The sequence below is a fragment of the Mytilus galloprovincialis genome, chromosome 1 (assembly GCF_965363235.1).
Source record: "Mytilus galloprovincialis chromosome 1, xbMytGall1.hap1.1, whole genome shotgun sequence".
Taxonomy (NCBI): domain Eukaryota; kingdom Metazoa; phylum Mollusca; class Bivalvia; order Mytilida; family Mytilidae; genus Mytilus; species Mytilus galloprovincialis.
In genome coordinates, this window is record NC_134838.1 from 76986235 (window position 1) to 77008919 (window position 22685).

Here is a 22685-nt window from a genome sequence, read left to right on the forward strand (position 1 = left end):
AATCATAATATTTAAGTTATCTACTGTATATATAGCAACTGGTTGAGAAATGTGACCTCTTTGAGATTCTCTGATCCCTTTTTGGAAACGTCTCCCTCTCAATGAAGGGAATTGCCTACTACATGTAGTATAGTCGCCCTGTTGACCAACAGAGCCTCTGCAGTTAAAAAACTGATATTGCCTTTCCCATAACAGCTGGTAGTAAATTAATTGCTAGACCTGGAACCTCTTCCAAGGAATCTATAATTTGCTAAGAATCTTTGTATAAACACTAAGTTTGCTTTTTGCAATCATAACTAGAAATGTGATAAAGCAACTATCACAACAGAATTACAAATAAGTTTTATCATCTAAATATTTCTGAGCATCTCCTATGGGTTTAACCAGAAAACCATGGTAAAACAAACAAATATAATTTTACAATAAAATCCTTGTATTATCAAGATCCAATGGCTCATTCCTACAACAAGAAATAGCAAACTCAACAATAGGGGTGATGATCAACCCCTTAATAAAGTATCTCTGGGTTTCCTGCATCTTTGAAACCACAGAGTGGGCCTGTCTAGGCATTGCCATTTCGATTTTTTAATTATCCTAGACACACTAGGATTGTCACAGTTCTCAGTGTGATAGTATTTCCTCTAAGAACTTTATATATTCCTGATTTTATCAAAATCATGATTAAACTGTTCAACAAACAGGATGAGATAATGGACCATTAATCTCACTAAAAGAACCTTAAAGGCTTCTGAAAACCTTAATGCAGGATCAAAAGACCTTAATGCAGGATCAAAAGACGTATCAAATTCAACTCCGGCTGGACTATCATCAGCCATGGCACATACTCCAAAAGGAGGTACATACACCGTATCAATTCAGTAGATAAGATCAAAATTTAGAACTAAATCTTCATTAAAGTAAGCCTCTAATGGCAAAAATTCAAATATAGCAGCAGGTTTCTCTACAAACTCTGCTAGAGTTGAAGGCAGTGAAACTGTCTCAAACCTCATGATTCATACAGGTTCTTTAATACATTAATAATAAATAGTAAATGTATCAATATACATGCCTATCTAAATCTCAACAGCACTTTCGTTAGAAACAATCACAAATCAAATAGATTTTGAAGTTATACAAGTAACACTAGATTTTAAAACTTACTTTTTACACGTTCTGTTGCTTTGTCAATTATTTCCAATTGCCATGCCATTATGATCTATTATAAAACTACTAGGTTTTATAACTGTTTAAGAAGAGGATTTATTCAAAATACCTCTTGTATTCCTATTAAATTTATCATCTTTAATTTCTAAAACATTCCAGAGATGATGAAAATCATAACCATCACCCTTGTAAGTGTAAACATCATTCTAAACATCTTGCAAAAACAATACATTTGCATAAACAAATTCAGCCATTGTAATACAAAAATGTGTACCTGTGCAGGTAAAACACGTGTAAATTGTGAAAAGTACTCACGACCTTCAGATGAATAGAAATACTTTTAAATATCTACCTGTTTAACAAACAGGAGTATGAATTAAGTAACAAATGTGCTATTAGGCAAAAACTTAATGAATATATAAAATTGTCATACATCGTAGACAATAAAATATTTAATTAATTTCCATGAACACTTGTCATACATCGTAGACAAGAAATTTTTAAATTCATTTCCATCAACAATTGTCATACATCGTAGACAATTGAGGAATTATTATTTGTAAATAACAAAATAACATTAGAACTTGTCGTACATCGTAGACAAGTTAATGTAACTTTAATAACTTTCTGCCAAATTTAAGATAAAAATAAAATAACTAAAAAGAACTTATGTAAAGTGTTCACTTCAACCCTCTAGAAAAATAATGACAAGTTATTATGGAACAGGTGCTTATATACTAGGGTCAAGGTCACCGGCCAGCTATAGGTGGTTATATAGTTTGTTTCTTTAAACAGAGATATTATATGTAAGCTTCACCCCTCATAGAGAAGTAAAGCTAATTCATTACTTGAGACCGAAGGCGAAATATGAATAAGAATTATCTGTATGCATCACTGTACGCATGGAAGCGCTAACAATTTTTAATAATTAATGACAGATTTATCTAAAGCATAACAGTTGAAATGTTTCAATAACACTATGTTATAGCCATTCTCATTTGTTGGTCGTAAAAAACCCTTTGAGCACGGAGTCTGGTATCACTATAGATTTGCATACACCGAGTCGTTTTCTAAAAACTCTTTGATACACCTGTAGCAATATTCATACTGATCCTGTCAAAAAGAAACATGCAGTCGTTTAAGAAACAATATTTAAATGATTCAGACAGTCGGAAATATCATTGACCTCATAGGAGTTGGAAAATTTATAGAATTGGATATAGTAAACATCGAAATTTATAACCAAAACTAAACATTTGCTTGTGCTTTTATTTTCAAATAATGCATATATACAAGTGTCTCTGAACAAAAGAGTGTGTACCTTGAGAATGTACTGATTATAAAGCTCTTTAAAAAAAAATTTCTTCAACTGTTGTGAGTCAAGTATTACTGATGAAAATTCAATAGATGAAACATGCGATTGGCATACTTCATAATGATCCTTGTAGGTTGTTTTTTTTGGAAAAAAAACCATAACATTTGTGATAGATTTTTTCTAAATTTTAGCCTTAAACATTCTCAAAAAATAGATACACGATTTTATTTTGCTGTTTTTTGAAAGATCACACCTAAATCTGAAACATTCACCAAAATAAAACATTGGACAATTCATTGTGAAACTAGACCAATTTAACTATAAAACAGATCTGACATACATTTAATGCATTGTTGAAAAAAAGAAGGACGGAATTTTTATAATTTTGTTGTCTTTTCCCCCTTGGTTAGTAAGGGATTACTATGAATGCAAAGCATGTCAAATCACACACAATAAACACCATGATAAGTATTACGTCCAGTATGTTTCTTAGAGGTGAATAAATAAAGTATGGAAGAACTTTAAAGCTTACATTTAAATAAAAATCTAAAATAAATGATTTTGAACATGTTAAAGGGGTAGGGGTAAATTGGATGCTATGTTTGTTGACATATGTTTTTGTTTCACTTAGTGCTGTTCTTTGTTTTTTTCTTTAAGTTTAATTGTTTCCCTCGGTTTTAGTTAGTTTAATTTGTTTTCTATCAATCGACTGAATTTTAAATACCGGTATACTACTGGTACCTTTACCTGCTTCCGTTATATATTTGTAAACAACTTGCATTTTCTAAATAATATTTACTCAAACGAAACTTACAAATTCCGTGAAAAATTCGGGTCGTCTAACTTGCATTGTTCTAACAACTTGGAAAACATCAATTTCATCGTCTATCTCCATTTTTTCCAAGATAAGTTTCAAGGCAATAAACACCCCACTTTTACTGCAACCATCACTAAAAAGAGTACGGGGTTGTTTCATGTTTAAATAACAATGTCATGACCGTATAATTAATTAAGTAACAATAACTAAAAATAACTGGTCTAATAAACATGCCAATAACATTTAAACCTATTGGATGAGAAAGGATTACCATTTCAGTAGTCGAAAATAAAAAAAATAATCTTAAATAACAAAAAAGATAGTATTCCCATCGGCAACATACCAGGTATATTATTTAACCATATTTTTTATTTGAATGCTCTATGCACTTTTCAAGAAAGCCAATATCAAATTCCATGGCAAAATTAGCTTTTAGTCTCTGTGCAATAATGATAAATTGTTTTTGAAAAAGATTCTATCATATAAAATTAGCACATAACAAGATGTCTGAACATTACTCATTACTATTTTATGATTTTAAACTCTAAAAAAGTCAACAAATTGAAATATACAAATATGATTCATTTGTGTATTTTGCGGTCTTTAATATGTTTGACGTGTATTAATTTCAGAACATCATTGGTACGAAACACTTACATACAATCATCTTGATAAACATACAAATTCCAAATGTGTTTTGTTAACAGTGTTGCTGACATTTTCTCTGTGATTAACGTACGAACGGCATATTATATTGCATTGACGAATAAATGATGCAACAGAATATCCAATGACACATTGTATGAATGATATTCATATGTTATAGACTCACCTACACACAACAGTAATTGGACCTTTTTGTATTTTCCAGTACTCTGTTACTTTTTTCAGCAGGTCAAGTAAAACGTTTGATGGAAGCATTGCATCATTGTTCACTTTACTTGTGGTGAAAACAGTTATTGACATCGGATCCTTTTCCTGAAGGGAAAAAAATCAGAATGTATTATCACATAAGTTAAATTGTTGAATGAAATCGCTTATTGATCAATGTTTGATTACAACAGGCGACGCTTACTCTGTTTATTCACCTGATTTTGTTTTTTGGGTTGATGTGAAAAGTAAAATCATAAAATTACTGAATGCCGATGAAAATTGATAACAAAAAGTATAATCAAATGGCAAACAAACAAACACAACAAACGAATAGATAACAACTGCCATATTCCAGATTTGGTTCATGCATCTTCGTAAGTAGAAAATGGTGGATTACACCTGGTTTTATAGCTAGATTTACCTCTCACTTGAAGGACCGTCTCATAAAATTCCGATATATTGACAACGATATGTGATTAGAGCTTTTTTTTTTTTTTTACCTCCTCAGACATTTTATTAGGTATCATGAAAGTCGCATAAATTTCCATTACATTGATTTTCACAGTTATTTGTTTTAAATTATGGGATTTGAGGTGGTCAATCGTTAGTTTTTCGTGTTCATATATCGTGTTGTGTTGAATTATGGATGTCTGTTTGTTCTTTTGTTTAAATTTCATATTGTAACGTCGACGTCTAATCCACCCCCCCTTTTTTTTTTATTGAAGTGACGTTTTAAATGGCTCTAATGGTACTATTTAATTCATGATCTCAGGTTGCACATTTGCCTTCAATTCTTACGTTCACTACATTTGAACTTGATGGATAGTTGTCTCATTTGCAATCATATCAAATAACTTTTGTTACAGAGGTGTAATGCATATCAAATAAAAAACTTATTCTGCTTAGAAAAAATGTTTTATAACCTTCACATTTACCTTATGGTTTAAAGTAAGTTTAAGCTCCTCGGGATTTGGTGAGTTGTCTTGCACAATAGTAAAATCTTTAAACTCCAGCACTTCCTGTCGACCTAACCACAACGGAGCATTCTAAGAGAAAAATATCATATTTAATTTGATAGCTTCTATAAATACAACCCTATTCAGAAAAATTTAAGCAGATGAGTATATAAAATACAAATGAGAAAGAAACACCTTAAAATATGTCCCACAGTGTCTTCAAATGCAATAAACAACGTATGGTTTTATTCAAATACTTTATTAAAACCAATACATCTAATAAAGAGTACTAGGTTACAGTATTACAATAAATATTCAATAGTTATCATTTTTAATATATAATGTAGAACATAGATAAATGATAAATAAGAAAAATAATACTACATATTACGGAACTTTACACTTTTTACTTTAATTATTCAGTTTTTTTCTCATAATTGTCATTATATATTCTAATATAACATATAAGTTTTTAAAATGAGTGAGTAAGATATTTTGTCAGATCTTTTTAAAGATTTTTAAGAGAAACGTTTAATTTGTAAGTGACACATTTTGATTAATTAGACAATGAAAAAAGAATTTGTTTTTTTACTTTCGATTTTTTAATTGCATACACTCTATGATCACATAACAATATCTTACCCTGTTCAACTGGTCCAACAAAACAACAATAGGAGAGTTATGGTCATATACCATTGTCCAGAAATCAACAACAGTTTCTTCAAGAGGGCATTGAGTTACTAAGATTTTACTGGCATATGTATATCCCTGTAATGACAATAGCATTGTATTATCCATGTATACCAACAAATGGGACAAATCATATTTTGCACTGTTATCGTAGAGTAGATGCAGGCATGTAAAAAAATAAATAATTGGATCATCCCAGTAGATTAACATAGATTCTACCACTGCATCGAGTGCAATACGATATTTATCCACTCGAGACAGTTAAATTTTCAAATCTAAAACGCGAGGCTTGCCGAGAGTGGATAAATATCGTATTACACGAGATTAGGTGGTGGAATCTGTTTCTCTAATGATTTTCTAACATTATGCTGGCAAACTTATTCCTTCTTTTCGAATGATCTGCAAAAAGATGTGTTCTTTCTATGTGACGTCATCAGACATTGTCGCCTTTTTTCATGCCGTCACAATAGGAAATTCAGAAGAAAGCAAGAAAATTCGACGTCATAATCAAAGATTTTAACCAATGAAGTACTAAGATAAAACAAACCACACGTTGATTCATATTTGTTATACAATGGATGCAGAAAGGGATAAATTGATGAAGAATTAGAGAAATACGTGTATGAGAAAAAAGAATAAAAAATATCTAATAAATAAAGAATCTACTCTGTGTTTTTGAATATTAGTAATATATGGTAAACAAAATCATTCGCTGTGTTGTTTATCACAAAAAAGTACAAACTATCATAATGTTGTTTGTAAGCAAAACAAGGTACTTGTTGCACTTATATGTTAATCATTTGACAAGTCTTAAATTTTATAAACATTAAAATTGTATAAAGATATTTATAGTAATGATCATAATTCATGATATAATATGAGACAAGCATTACCTGTGAAAGGGGATGAAGTCTGTATTATTTATTTGTTTTGTAACTCAAGTTCAAATCTGTTGAAAAATAAACTGAAATACCGTAACGTTTCCGATTGTGGTTCTGTTGTTAGGGATTTTACTTGTGACGTTATTTAAGTTATGGCGTCATATTCAATGTAAACAAAGAAACGCGATCATCAGGTAACGTTTATTCATATCAAAGACATTTGAAGAATTATTAAAAATTAAATTTGTATTGTGTTCCTTGAGTTCCTATATTTTACTAGATAACTCAAAGTCTCATGACAACGAGTCCGGAAAAGGAAGAAGATTTCTGCGTTCTGCGCAAATGCGGGAATTAAAAAAAGCGACAAAAAAAAAAATAAAATTGAACGATTTGGAGTTCATTAGTACAATGAAAATTTCGGGAAATTTTCCGATATTTTTTTTAATTTATTGATCTTTCTACTGTAATAGGGGACTTCGTCCCCATTTACTAATAAAGAGGAAAATCAATTCATATTTTTTAGCAATCAATATTTGCATAAAAACTGTTAATATGTAGAAACAACGTTCAAATAAGACCTTTTTGATGATATAGATTTCAGTTCCTATACTTCCTTAGATTTCAATTATTTGGCTTTGAACGTTCCTGATGAGGGTAAATTCAGAAGAGCGCTTCGACCGCATTACATGTATAATGTGATGTTTTAATTTTTTAGATGCAACTTTCAATACGTTAATATATGATCTAAACCTAAACCTGCATTGCAATATATAGTAACAGGGACTGATATCAATTTATCTCCTCAATCATTCCTTGTATCTGGCAAAATGTATTTTTTTAATCTAATGTAAATCAATTATAACACAAAGTTTACTCACGGGAATAATCACTGCATTGATGTAATCATTGCGCGTTTTTGAATATGACATTGTATAAGGTCTATATCTGTTGTCTAAAACAAAAATCATATATGTTCAATACTTTGGAATTGTTAGAGCTCTGTCATAAATTCTGCAACGATCTCTTCAATTTCTAATATAGTGAAGTTGAGTTAAGGAACCATCAATTTATCTTTAAGAGGAAAATATCTAATATTATAGTGTATTTTGTTTTTTTCTATCCGAGACCACACTTTTTTTTAACTAAAGATAAATAATAAATGTCGAATATGATCGCTAGAAATATCGCACATAATAAACGACATACATACTTTTTGTTGACGACATTGTTAAATTAAAAATTAACTGTCTATGGCAATGGTTTTTCACTTGTTTATATTGATTGATAATACATTCTATGCAAATTCTAAAAGGAGAGTCCATAAAAAACGACAAAATCAAACACTGTCAATTTACGGAACATGTTGAAAACAAATGCAATAATCCTGAAATAGTGCAGGCATTTCGAAAATGATGGACAAATAGATATAAGAAGATGTGGTACGAGTACAAATTAGACAACCCTTCATCCAAGTCACAATGTATAAACGAATTCCCTGGTTGTATTGATAGACTTCAGATTCAGTCAATTATAAATATTATGTTAAATATATCGTTTTCCAGAGCATAATAATAATTGAATAAACAAAATGTATTCCTTACTTACGTGGAAATATTTTCTTATTCGAATTTTTCGATATATTTTCTTTTGATGTAGCAGCAGAAAATGCTGATGGAGGATACACGGGTCTCAGGGTTTCCAATCTCTAAATCAAATATATAACTTTTATTGACAATTGGTTATAGTACCTAATTTAAGGTAGATGGTTGTAAAGAGAAAGTATGTATATACTTTATAGTTAACTAGCCGTATGAAATTCCATCTAATTTGTTTTTATTATTATAAACCCTTATGGAAAATAACAGAGTATGTATGGTTCTAACAAATACATTTAAAACAAATAAAACAGGGTCAATCAACAATGTTTTTGAAACACAAAAAAGTAATTTTTAAGCGGGTATTTGATATAGTTGAAGAAACATTTGTTTTAACCCACTTTTCTATATTTTGACTATAAATATACCTGAAATTCTAGTTTATAAAGCTTTTGATTTTGTGGTAATTTCCTCTGTTCTTGATCCAAAATAAATTGACAAAACTCGTTCTTCGGTATAGACGTATCTGGTACTGTGAACAACTCCAACAAGGCTTCAAATATTGCCTCATATTGTTCCTGCAATTTAAAGTAACTCCAGGGAATTTTTACTTTGTAACTGAAAACAGTTCATTTCATTATAATTCTTATATCATTTGCATATCTATAAATACTTGAATTGGATTGGTCAAGTAGAATTTTTCTCTGGGTTTACACCTCGATAAACAATGTTTCCGAAACTACTTTTGTAATCTATTCATGCGCGATACACATTCTTGCAGGGATACTGGGATTTTCAGCAAGTTGAGATTATAAAACAATTGCATAACAGTTGTTTCTATTCTAATGCATATACAATCAAAAAAATAAAATAAAATAAAATAAAACAAATACACTAAAGCTTCGAAAATGTATAAAAATAAAATTTAAATAAAATTCCGGGAAATTTCACGAATGATTTGGCGAATTTATGTCATGGCAAAACACGACGTCATACGATTGAAAACTTTCAGACGGAAGCTTATTTCGTAACTTGTACGCTTCGGATAGTATCTAATTAAAATAAAGTTTTTGAGGTAGGTGCCAGTTCATTTTAAATTCTGTTGCATTTATCGAACATTTAATTTTTTAAGAAAGTCAAGATGGCGGCGTACTCCTTAGTTACAACATGCCATTGTGCTTCTGATGGTACATATAGTAGCCTTCAAATTAAAGTAATAATGTAAATTATTAATCGCGTTTGTTTGGTTGAAGAATTATAAGGATTAAACACATTTCGGACTTTTATTCAATTTGTGAGTTAACCGCCCCGGTTTACACACCAATAACCTCTAGAAAAAATGTGTTTTATCCTATAATATTTTTCAGTCTACCTTATTAATTGTATCGATGATAAGTTTAGTTAAACCCACAAGGTGTGTCCAACTGCTGTTGGAAATTATCCCCCCTTTTTAAAAGTACCACCAGCCCAGTAGTCAGCATTTCAGTGTTGACATGATATGGTCATAATTATATATAAGTTGTTAAAACCTTTTGAAATTTTAAGATTTTTCTTCCCCACGAATATATTACCTATGCTTTATTTGGGAAAACTTTTCTGAAATTTAAGTCGGCAATGCTTTTCAATTTTGTTTTCTGTTTAGCCTTTTTGAATAATTTTGATTCTAGCGTCATCAATGAGTCTGCATATCTTGTGTTCATTTATTTTAATTTTTGAATGTTTTTATTGAACCAAAATAAAGCAATGTATAACCAACAAGGTCGGTAGTCAGTATTTCAGTGTTGACATGATATGGTCATAATTATATATAAGTTTTTAAAACCTTTTGAAATTTTAAGATTTTTCTTCCCCACGAATATATTACCTAAGCTTTATTTGGGAAAACTTTTCTGAAGTTTAAGTTGTGGGTTATCTCATGTACCAATTTCTAGGTTTAACAGATACGGTCACGAATGGTTATTGTATTTGTATATTACGTTTTTGAGTTTTATTTGGTTTTATATTTACATTCTTAAATACATTTTTCTCAGTTTTATATCAAGGTGCTGTGGATGTTTAAACTTGCATTCTATTTTAAAAATTTCCATTCAAATATATTTATTCATAGGAGAACACTTATTTCTTGTGTACAATTTACTTGTTTCTTGTGTACAATTTACTTGTTTCTTGTGTACAATTTACTTGTTTCTTGTGTACAATTTGGAAATTAGTATGGCGTTCATTATCACTGAACTAGTATATATTTGTTAAGGGGCCAGCTAAAGGACGCCTCCAGGTGCGGGAATTTCTCGCTACGTTGAAGACCTGTTGGTGACCTTCTGCTGTTGTTTTGTTTTCTATGGTCGGGTTGTTGTCTCTTTGACACATTTCCCATTTCCATTCTCAATTTTACTAAAGCAAGTAGCAGTTTTAATTTCAATTGGTGACTGACATCGATGAACAAGAGTTTGTTTAAGTTCATGCAGAATGATATTTGAAGAATTATTTTTTTCTTCATAGTTTGGTGTCATTCCTTTGGTGTTCATAATTTTAGCTCCTAGCAAATGAAATTTCAATACAATTTTGTCGTTTCTGAATTTATAATTTTGTATTCATATAATTTTACCGAATATCGATCAATTTAGTAAAATGGAATCGTAGAAAAATGTACATGGCGAGAAATATTTGAAATCCAAAGCATAAGTTGATATAACATCACATCACAATTTCTTCTTCTTCTGGAAAGCAGTTAGCCAAATTAATGGCCGTGTTTCGGTCTCTTTTCAAGCCAGAAATATTTTGTTTCATTTCCCATTTCCCAATCAAATATTTATTTAAAACAAGCAAGACATTTAAATTTTAGAGTAATTAAAAAAAATTGGAAATGAGTAACAAGTCATGCGACTTGGCTTTCAAACTGTGTTAATGGTTTTTGTTATATTGTACCTACATATGTTTGAACCATATTCATTCTGTCTTTTCGCATCATCTGTATACATTCCATCACATTTATATAACCTACTTTCTTTCCATTTTCATACAATGCATCTACAGCTATAAATGTCCCTGTTCGTCCAATGCCAGCACTAAATTCATAAAGTATATATGTTATAACAAAATACAAAATATTTTTAATCTAAACAAAACATAACCAGCCATTTACAAATACATCGTTAATATGTACGTGAAGAAAGATTGATTTCAAAACATAGTTCTTAACAACTATTGAACTAACGTTTGACTATTAGTTCATTATTTTAGTTACACAATAACTATCTCAACAGATCTAGACAGGCTATACATATGAGTTTTTTTTCAGTTCAAATTTATCATATATAATATAAGATATGATGGTTCAACTGATAAAAGTAAGTTACTGTTACGAGTGGAAAGTGGTAAATACTCAGTTGTCGATGTATCGGTTTCCTATGATTTATAACATTTCTTTCTCAAATTTTAAAATGATGAATTTAAAAGCTCCTGAACCCTCAAACAATGATTACCCCATTTTGCTATGACTATTGAAGGTACCTTTTTGTCAGACAACTCAAGTATAAAATATTTAGACATTGTTGGTTTTCAAATCTTTTGTGTTTGAACTTTCCTATTTTTTTTGCCTAACGCACATACCTACAGTGCACAACAATCGGTCCAAGTTGATTACACGTTTTACTCATGACCTTTCTGTAAAAATTTACCACTTTGATGCTGTCTGGGACACCATGGTCAGGCCACTCAGTAAAATGAAAATGATGAATTTCTCGTTCTTTCTCGTTCTATAATTAGAAAAAACTATACTGATGGTCATAACGACACATATACATATACTCATATAAAGATATTAACATTTGAATTTGAAAATATTTTGATCAGTGTTGGTAGTGACAAAAAATAATCGAAGTCAAAAGGGATTTTATTGGTGTTCATCTCAAAGAGATTGATTTTCTCACGAAAGCGAGAAAAGCAGTCGAGTTGAGATGACCAATGATAATCTGTTTATCGCTATTTGACCTATGACGAGGTTGTCAATTTCATTAGCAACGCAACGTGCCTCCTTAGTTTCTAGCGATAATTTTCAATCTCAAGCGAGTAACACAATATGAAAAATAAAAAAAAAAAGATCAAAGGAAAAATGCTCAAAATAGCGATAATGTCTTTATATCATATATTTTATTTTGTCACCTTGACATTTTTGTTCGATACTATGAGCAATCTGTACACATAAACTGTATGTTCTCTTTCTTCTTTCATTGTAACAATATAGTTGTTTACTACCATTGGTGTATTAACTGTTTCAGGCCAGTACATTTCACATTTTTTCTGAAGAAAACGTATAAAAATGAATTCAGTTATGGTATCGCATTAATATCACACGTTATATGTTGCTTCTAATCTATTATAATAAGTGTCAAATAACGTGAACAGTAAACGAAATCATGTTGCATTAACAGCATTTAAAATTATCGTATTTATGTCTTTGAGCATTCATTCGACAAAATACTTTTTAATAATGCTCATGAGAATCAACCTATAAAATCTGTTACACTTTCAAATCATTCCCAGAAGAAATAAGATGTTGAAATTATCCCCATGTAGTGTGTTACCTTTTTATTTTCTTCAAGTTGTGTTACCATCACTATTTTCCCAACATTCTCTTGCCATATCATATGCCAGAAATCTCTCATCGTCACCTTTTTAGGACCTTCATATTGAGAAATACAAAATATGAATAGTTACAGGATAACGTCAAAATTGTATAAAAAAGTGCCAAATAGCATTATTCTTGAGTGAACCTCTCCATCGCTCCGATGGTCACCTTAGAAAACTTAAGTTTTGAATATAAATGACGAAGTTTGCTTCAGGCAAGGAAAATCGGATTAAAACATTACATGTATAAACCATCATATTCGAAATTAATTAAAAAGTACTAGTTAAAAAACAAATACATAAAAGTACATGATTTTTCCCCGTTACCTTGTGATGCTATGTATGCCTTTTCCTGATTATAGTTCTACAATGATAAAAAATAAATTACGAAACCAAGTGATTGATATTTTTATATGTAATTTTTTTATGCTATTATTGTGTTTGGTACTAGCATGTTGTATAAGGTTCGTGTTGCTTATCCTTTAGTTTTCTATTTTGTGTCATGTGTACTATTGTTCGTCTGTTTGTCCTTTTCATTTTTAGCCATGGCATTGTCAGTCGATTTATGAGTTTGACTGTCCCTCTGGTATCTTTCGTCCCTCTAAGTACGTTTCGGTCATTAATCCCCTTACGTTCAGCCATAATCTAATATTCCTGCGGTTATGACGACCAAGAACAGCTCGTAGGAAGCACGTTATTCATGAAGACGTTATATCGTTTTCTAGAACTGGGTCGATACCTATGCTGGTGGGCGGATGAACTGGATAAATGGATTTTCATCATCTAAGAAGAAATCTGCTTCAATACAGTTAAAAAGTTTAGAAATTTTAACTTTTGTGATACAGGATATCTTTCGACCTTTCGGATGGATAAGAGGAATACTTATTTTGCATTTACTTTATGGACTCATTTGGCGTTAAAATAACTTGAAGCATAGAATTTATGAAACTTATTTTCGTTTTGTAGAGAATTAACTCATTAGTCATCGTGCGTCTATTCTATACAAAGCCCTCTCACAACTCAAAGTAAAATAAAAAAATATCACAAGAAACGATATAAAACACAAAATTAATATAACATATACATGTGTTTGTATATTTATATCCCTAACACGTATTGCAGCACGTACTTTAAAACTAAACAAACTATTTGTAAAACCTTCTACTATTATATTCAAGAACTGAATAAAAGTTAATAGCTGTCTCTTAATTTTCAAAATAGAAATATTTCCTCTTATAACTTAGCCAGTTTTATTTTAAACTTACATCAATATAACTAGCATTTATATAATCATGCTTCGTGTCTCCATTCAGAACAACACGTGAATGGTCATCTACAATGAACAAATATAAAAACTATATTATTTGTTTAAAAATAAGAAGCTGTTATTCGAACATAAGTTTAGGTTTGAAATTGCAAAAAACAATTTGGAAGTAGTGATTTTGTTGTTTGTTTTTAATTTAGTCTTTTTTTTTATGCCAAGGCGTTGTCAGTTTATTTTTTGCCTATGAGATTGAAGTTGTTTTGGTTTTAATTATTTGCCTCTGTTTTAGAAATTCGAAAATATAATCATAATTGTATAAGGTTATTAAGGATTTTTTACACTCCAGATGTATTTTTGAAATGATGCTTTTATACATTAAATTGTCCCGTTGTTGGACTCTATTTCCTTTATTAAAAATGATCATCGTTTAAATGGAACTAACAAACTTGTTGATTACTTTTTATATTTTAGAATCCAATTCTTACTTTTGATTCTTGTAAATCTTAAAATCATAATGTAAAATTTAATATTAGAAATGAGTAATATAATTTATTAATCATTTATGTTTTACATACATGGCCACGTTGTAAGAAAACGATTTTTTACTTTATTCTCTGCTTTTGAACCTGCAGAGTGTGCACAAACAAGCCCACTAGGTAAAACCTACAAATAAAAAAAATACAAATGCATGTTATAACTGACTTATCATTTAAATGGTATTTCATTGGACAATTATTTTATTTGAATGACACATTGTATACCACTTCGGAAAAGAAATTATGGAACAAGTATTACCTGTAAATGCACCTATTTTTATCGTTACCTCATATTCTTTTTTAAAACCCTCGTCTTTCTGTTTCTCATGTATAGCCTCTTTCAGATCTTCAACAAGTATCTTGTATTTGAAAACGTTGTGTTTACTAGGTACATTATTGTACACGTTTCCATCTCCATCGTCTTCTATTTGGAGTCCATTCTGTCTTCTGTCTTTGAAGGACACATTAACCTCCTGTGCATCAAATACTACTGCTGCATTTACATTTGCATAATTGTTTCCCGTATTTGTTTCCTTCTTCGAATCTGTACAATATTTAAAATATAATATTAAAAAGATTGCTTATCATGATTCGGCTCTCATTTAAATCCACTAACATCATTTAAGAGAAATTTGTTGTCGAAGTGCGCTAATAGTACATCAAAGATCTATATTAATAAGAGCATCTCCCAGTGCTAATCACGTACAAAAGTAACGATAAAGTGCAATTTATGATTGAGGCATTTTGTCGATAATTCTGTATCTTAATAGGAATAATAGTAAGAAAAAATGATAAAGTTATCAACAATCAAAAGTCTACAACAGGCATGACAAATAAAATAAATAAAAAAAAACTATTTACAGTAAGACAAGATAGTGCAGAAAGTAATGAAAGATATTACAAAATCATGAACTACATGGCTGTGGAAAATCTAAGATTTCAACCCTGGTCATACTTTGATTTACTCATTACAATAAAACAATCCATGGCATCCTTCTAGCGAACATTTATAATAATTTCTACTCAAAGTGATCATTATAGGAATCAGGATAAACAAAAAAAATTGTTGTTCATCAAATTCATACTTGATACCAATATCACTGATACATCTTTTGTAGACAAAACGCGAGTCAAGCATGCAAAATTCGTGTTATTTTGATGATTTTATATGCACTTCATTCTAAGATTGAGTATAATCCTAATTGCAAGCAAACATGTAAGTAGAAAATCTATAAAACAATAAAACAGATTTATCTCATCGTCCGGCCACTTAAGTTGAGTCCGTGCGGTTTGAATATTACCTTTTGTTAACGAAAACCTGCGTCTGCAAAAAAAAATAAATAAACTAGTTTAAATCACGGTGTCCCATTAATTTGAAAATACCAAAGCAATATCAGGGAAATAACCATGTTGAATAATTGAACCTATCAAGACAGAACATATGACTTGGATATTTCATATGTCCCCCTTTCATTGTTATCAAAAACTGTTCGTTTGTCTCAATGTCCAGTAACATAATCATTTCATTTTACATATTTCATATTCCAAGCATAATAATTAAACGTATACAGCAATGTTTTACATGAAAGCTATACGATGCTTATATTTTTTTCAGACCGACAAAAGTCTATATTTTTGCAAGATTTGAAATATATTTGGTATATGGTTGAATATCGATATGTCAACACGAGAAACATAAAATATAAAAATTAAAAACAAATACAGAAAACTCAGCCTTTTCTTGTACGTGGATCTAGTCAATGGACATGATGAACAAAATTGTGAAAAAAAATTATGGCGGATGTTGTTGGTGAATTTCTTCAAGCGAAATATCGCTTTTCTTTGCTGACGCAGTGTAAAGCAAACACGAATCAATCGATCAATAAGGTAAATTGAATTACAGCAGATTCCAACGAGTATGAAGATATATGTAGATTCTTTGGTTAGCTTCCTTGCTAGCTCAACCATGAAATCATTATTAGGTAAGGTACATAAGCCTGTGGGTGGAGTCAATAGTTAAACAGAACCAATCAGAACTAGTGACAGAATATAAACATTGTAAAACTAGTTTTACAAGTCATTTTAAAAATAAGTTTTCAATCTAAATTTAAAATTTATTGATTCACAAGCATTTTGTAGGTGTGTTTGAATTGCCAATTTTATTTCAATCAATTACTCAGTTCTTTATAAATACAGTTATGTGTATATACTTTACAATGGTACAATGAAGGCGTAAATATTCATTTGTTTCCTTTGAATTACGAATTTTTCAAACTGCAATAGTATAAAAACAGCAAAGATAATGAATAATAGAGATGGGCCATTTTGTACACATACAAAGAGAAACTTCAAGCAAGCATTATTATTTATAGTTTCATTGCATTTTTAAAGGTAAACGGGATTTTGTGGCAAAAAAACCCCAAGATTTTTGTAAAAAATCCACAGATATTTTTGTTATAAAATTTTAAGCATAGATTACTCTCTTGATTTTCTATGATATGCTAGCGTTTAAAGTTTACAAAAAGTCCTATTACAACCTTTAAATTAAAACAAATCGTGCTAAGTCAAGAAAGTCGAGTGCACCCTAGAAGGTGTACTTTAATTGGTCCATATTTATATATATTTGTTTAAACCAATATCTAAATTTCTAAACTTGTTTTTTTAGGAAATCATTGCTAGCACTGCTTGCAGTAATCCTCCATCTATCAAGTACCAAATTGCCAACTATGAGAGTACAACGGGGACATGGTGTGGTCTATAAAATTTCTGTTGGTTTAGCATTGAATCAACACTAAATATTATCATCCTTGAACAAAACATAAACCGTAACTCCGCCTCTAATTTATTGTAATACAAAGATTTTTTTAATTCAATCAAAGACTATAAGAAATAAAATTTAATTTACAAAGTTATTTAGGTAAACCTGTTTGTATGAAACATACATTTTTATTATAAACAGGCCATTGATATGAGTGTTTTCATTGGATGACGAATTAGTGCTATGCTCCTCCCAATTATAAGGTAATAATCATTTCATGGTTGAGCTAGCAAGAAAGCTAACCAAAGAATCTACCTGTAGCTTCATACTCGTTGGAATCTGCTGTAACTGATGAATTAAATTGCAATAAGTTGAAAAGTTAGATAAAAAACAAACATGAAAAATTTCACATTAATCATTCACCGCTTATTTTATTTGTTATATTGCAGTAAAAATAGATCGTACTTATAAAGTATAAACGCCACCACCACTATTAACACTATTACAACAGCAGCAAAGCCACCACCTATAGCACCAGCTTGAGAGGATTCTTCTGGCTGTAAAGCAGATTTCACTGAAAAGATATTTCTATTTTAATTTTTAAATTTCCAATGCATTTACATAAAAAGACTGATTGATACATACTACACTATATACTATGTATGAATAAATCGTATAAATATTGAGCGATGGTACATGATATGAAAATATACATAGCAAATAACAAAATATGTAAAAAACAATATTGTATTTACTAAATGCCAACAAAAAATGACTCATTCCAATAACACTATGGCATGTTTATCAACATTTTTTTATTTAAAGGTAAAAACTTTAAAATTAATTGTCTAACCTTCATCGCATGCTTCGCCATGCCATCCCTTCGCACAACCTTCAGGACAATATCCTGTAAGTGCGCTACAATTTCCAGTCGCACAATTACACACCCTTGTACAGTTATTACCGAAATATCCATCGTCACAGGCTAGAAAAATAAGAAATACTGTTTAGTGTATTGATGAAACAATAGATATTTTTTAATGTTAAGAAGGTTTATTTGTCATTGTAATACTTATGTGCTATATTGTTCATTGAACACAGTTACTATGATTAAATGTAATTATTGAGGTTAATTTCAGGAGCACATGTCATACATTGAACTAAGCAATACATTTATTGTAAAAGGTAAACGTAAATTCTCATTAAAAAAAACTATGCAAATGCAACTATCGGATCATAGAAATAACTAGAAAATGAAGGATACCTTGTCAATAATCAATCATGACTATAAAACGCGACCACCAAACTGACGCATTCTTTACATTTGGTTTTTATCACAACATTCAATAATTGAAAAAGATTATTACACCTAATTGTGTTTTGTACATTGGTTTATTTTACTTTTCAGAGCTTTTTTTAATGTGTTTTTTTTTTGTGTTTAAAGACTCAGAAGCCATAGGCGTCATAAATATTTATGTTAAAGAGACTATGCATATTTGTATAGGGACCAGCTGAACTCGCTACATTGAAGACCCATTGGTTGCCTTCGGCTGTTGTCTGCTCTATGGTCGGGTTGTTGTCGCTTTGACACATTCCCCGTTTCCATTCTCAATTTTATTTGAATGCCATCAACTAATTGGGAAAAATATATTTCTAGCAAAACCTCGTTACAATGTTGGAATGACCATTTTGTATCAAAATGTCAAATAATCTGAACCATTTGACTGTTTTGAGCTGAATGACACAAACATAAACTTTGACATGTTTGATTATACTTGTTTGAATATGTACAATATGTATATGTAAAAGTTATAGATTGTCACATAAAAGGTTTTATCTTCATAAAAGGAACCAAGTGAAACTGCAAGTTACTGCTCACTGATGATACCTGCGCCAAATACTTGACGATAAAGAGGAAGTTGTTGAGTGGAGGATCTGAAAACGTATCACACGGTGTAGTTGACTTATATAAAACATGAAACCAAATTACAGGAATTCTTGTAATGTAGTTCCTGAGAAAATGTGACGGGAATATTCATGGGACGGACGCACTGACATATCGGCTAATGGACGGACGGCAGAGGTAAAACAGTATATCCCCACTTTTTTAAAGCGAGGTTGTAATTAAAAAAATAAGTTATAAATGTCAAGTGTCCGATGCCCTTTTCTTGATAAACCTTCATCGGAAACGGTCAAATCCGAATATTTGAAAGCATAAGAACCAAAGCAGATAAAGAGTCATAAACAAATAGGCATGGAATAACGTGAGGCTTTTTCTTTACTTTTGCAAATAATTTATTTATGAAATAGTTTCATGGCACATTTTAGATATACCAAATAAAACGTACTTCTGTTGCAGTATGCACCATACATATAACCAGGACTACAAATAGACGTGTCATCACATAATCCATTAACAGGATCACACTTCCCAAGAAAACATCCATGACAAAACTGAGAACAGTTCCTCCCAAATTGACTTTTAGGACATTCTGAAAAAAGCGAATTCTGCATCAGTACTTTATATGTATCGAAATAGTAACATGTTTAGAAACTCATAAACATAAGTCAGCATCTATTAATAAATTAAAAATACAAAATATCAATGTTTTTTAAATTATATTATTAATAACACACCAAACATTCTTGAATTACTGTGCGTATCAAACACCAGTAATCTATTTACATAAATTATCTTAAATTACATGGATAATGTTTATTGCATTTAAACGACCATTTGAATAAATAAGAAGTAAAACTGAACAACTCAATTTGCAAGTGATAAAGTTCACAAAGGAATTAGTTGTGGAGATAATAGTTAAACGATGTCCAAATGTTGTAAATCGATAAAGAAAAGACAATCAAATATTATAAAAAAATAAAAAATGAGGGATTCGGAAAGAGGCCGGATGCATCAACTGGGTAATCATTAAAATTGGCCATCACATTTTGATATTTGTCTATACATTGGCCAAATCACTATATATTAAACTCAGAAATAGTTGATAATATAACTAGTAATACAAAATAACTTCTTGTTAGCATACATAAAATATGAATTATTTGTATTGTAACGTCAGTTTTTTTTTAAATTTGTCGTTATATATCACTGTTTTCCGAAATGATATCTTTAGCATCCAATGCTCCAAAAAAAGCGTTGTTTCTAAGTATTCAATATAACCATTTAGACCTTTTGGTTACTGAAAATTTTGATCGGAAGTTAGGGCGAAGGTTTCTGAAGCTTTTCGGTATATCAATTGACCATACATTTTTTCTCAAATGAATAGATTATTACTTTTTTTTACTTATTTTGCGATAACGTTGAATTTCAAAGTCAAAGCTAAATTTCTATAAACGGTAACCTAGCCCTTCAGATACAATGTCAATTAAGAAAACAATTAAACAAACTTTCAGAACAATTGAATCCCTGCCACCCATCAGTGCATCCACCATTGCATCCTCCAGTTTCGTGATTACATGGTTGAATCAAACAGTTAGCGGAACAATTCCAATGACAATCTTTTCCGTAATAACCAGATTCACATGCTGTAAGATGAAAATTTCGATTCAAATAAATACGTAGGCATACAAATCATAGAACTGTTAAATAAATATTTGAACACAACAACACAAAACCTGCTTAAACCACTAATTTAAGACAATTTATTTACGTTTTTGTTTAAATAAAAATGATGATAATTACGAGTGAATGATTACTTGTAATAAAATATTATAGAAATATTCATTGAATAATCTGTATGTAGTAAAATCTGGAGCACAGGTTGAAAACCAACACGTGAAAATCACCAAAGGTACTACAAAAATATGTTAGCATCAATCTCAAAAGATTATTCCTAGATGAGATTGATTGAATGAAGATCGTATTCGCTATGTTAAAAACCTTCTCTTGCAGATGTTTAGATACATTTATTTTTTCTAAGTGCAAACCTTAAACACGTCGTTAATATACAAAGGTATGCAAAAGTTTATTTGAATTGGGGATCTGAAGTTTATAAACTAATTTTTCGTTTACGAAAGTTAATCTGAATATACCAACTTCCAAAATTAACAGAACTACACTAGACGAAATGCAATGGCGCGGGTAAACGATAAACGAATTACACACAAGAGACACGGGAAAATGCGTTAATCAGAACACAAAACAAGACAAATTAATAAAAAAAAGCCAGGAAATCATTAATCTTAAAAATATAATTATATGTATATTAGAGAAAAGCTCCAAATGCCTCTAGTCTTGCAAAAAGTGCATGCATCTATTAAAAGAAAGATTTCAAGTTAAATATTTACAAAGTTTGATGCCCAGACCTTAGTTTAAATGGTTACTGATAAAAATGTATCAATAGTAATGTCAAAAGCTGCCAATAATTGCCTGTTTACTGTGGTTCCTTTCTGCAATAAGTATCATTCATGGTGTGCTTGATACAAAAAACAAAAACCTATAATTACATCGTAAAAATGTGTTTACCTTTGTCACATTCAACACCAATCCACCCATTTAAACAACCAAATACACAATGCCCGTTCTTAAGGTCACATGGTCCATAGCAGTTATTCGGGCATGATGTGTTACACAAGGGACCATAATGTGTAGGAGGACAACCTAAAAAAAGGTGAAAAGATTAAAATAGAAATCTAATAACTCAATTGTATCCTATATCTTTTAACTTACTGAATCACTTTTGAATATGACGCGTTAGAAGCGTTTTACAGATTAAAAATAATCCTAACAAAGTACAGAAAGACAATTGAGGAGTATGTACCCTTCTATTGATTCAATGCTAAACATATGGACATTTTATAGAAAATCTACAGCCTTTTCCCTTGTACTCTCATGTTTGGCAGTTTAGTGCATGATAGACAGAAGATCAACGATGCAGTTCTAGCCATGAATTCCTAAATAGAAGTTTGTTTATGTAATTTTTGGTAATAAAAAAAAAATATTGACCAAATCAAGTACACCTTTAAGGGTACGCTCGTCTTTAGTGACTCAGCACGAGTTTTTTTTTGGAATTAACAGGTTGCTTTCAACTTTTGTAAACAATAAACGCTATCACATCATAGAAAAGCAGCTGAGTAATTGATGTTTAAAATTTTATAACAAAAATCTCTATATAAAAGGCTGTGGATTTTCTATAAAAATCTTGATTTATTTGCCACAGTGCCCCTTTTCTATTAAATGCAATGAAACA

General features: G+C 30.4%; 1 protein-coding gene across 1 annotated transcript in view; it reads right to left on the reverse strand.

Annotated features, from left to right (window-relative positions):
• Nucleotides 1–2041: 2041 nt before the first annotated feature.
• Nucleotides 2042–22685, reverse strand: part of LOC143084957 (uncharacterized) — a 44197-nt gene continuing 23553 nt past the window's right edge. Inside the window, exons 7-28 of the mRNA XM_076261055.1 lie at nt 21962–22096; nt 20884–21021; nt 19824–19967; nt 18329–18460; nt 17941–18049; nt 16019–16041; nt 15005–15261; nt 14757–14844; nt 14183–14250; nt 13245–13281; nt 12875–12972; nt 12453–12590; nt 11901–12046; nt 11221–11356; nt 8720–8869; nt 8302–8401; nt 7575–7648; nt 5768–5893; nt 5105–5215; nt 4129–4274; nt 3294–3429; nt 2042–2277 (exon numbers count right to left, since the gene is read on the reverse strand). Coding sequence (XP_076117170.1) covers nt 2206–2277; nt 3294–3429; nt 4129–4274; nt 5105–5215; nt 5768–5893; nt 7575–7648; nt 8302–8401; nt 8720–8869; nt 11221–11356; nt 11901–12046; nt 12453–12590; nt 12875–12972; nt 13245–13281; nt 14183–14250; nt 14757–14844; nt 15005–15261; nt 16019–16041; nt 17941–18049; nt 18329–18460; nt 19824–19967; nt 20884–21021; nt 21962–22096 — 2564 coding nt within the window. The 3' untranslated portion in view covers nt 2042–2205. The remainder of the gene's footprint in view (nt 2278–3293; nt 3430–4128; nt 4275–5104; nt 5216–5767; nt 5894–7574; nt 7649–8301; nt 8402–8719; nt 8870–11220; nt 11357–11900; nt 12047–12452; nt 12591–12874; nt 12973–13244; nt 13282–14182; nt 14251–14756; nt 14845–15004; nt 15262–16018; nt 16042–17940; nt 18050–18328; nt 18461–19823; nt 19968–20883; nt 21022–21961; nt 22097–22685) is intronic.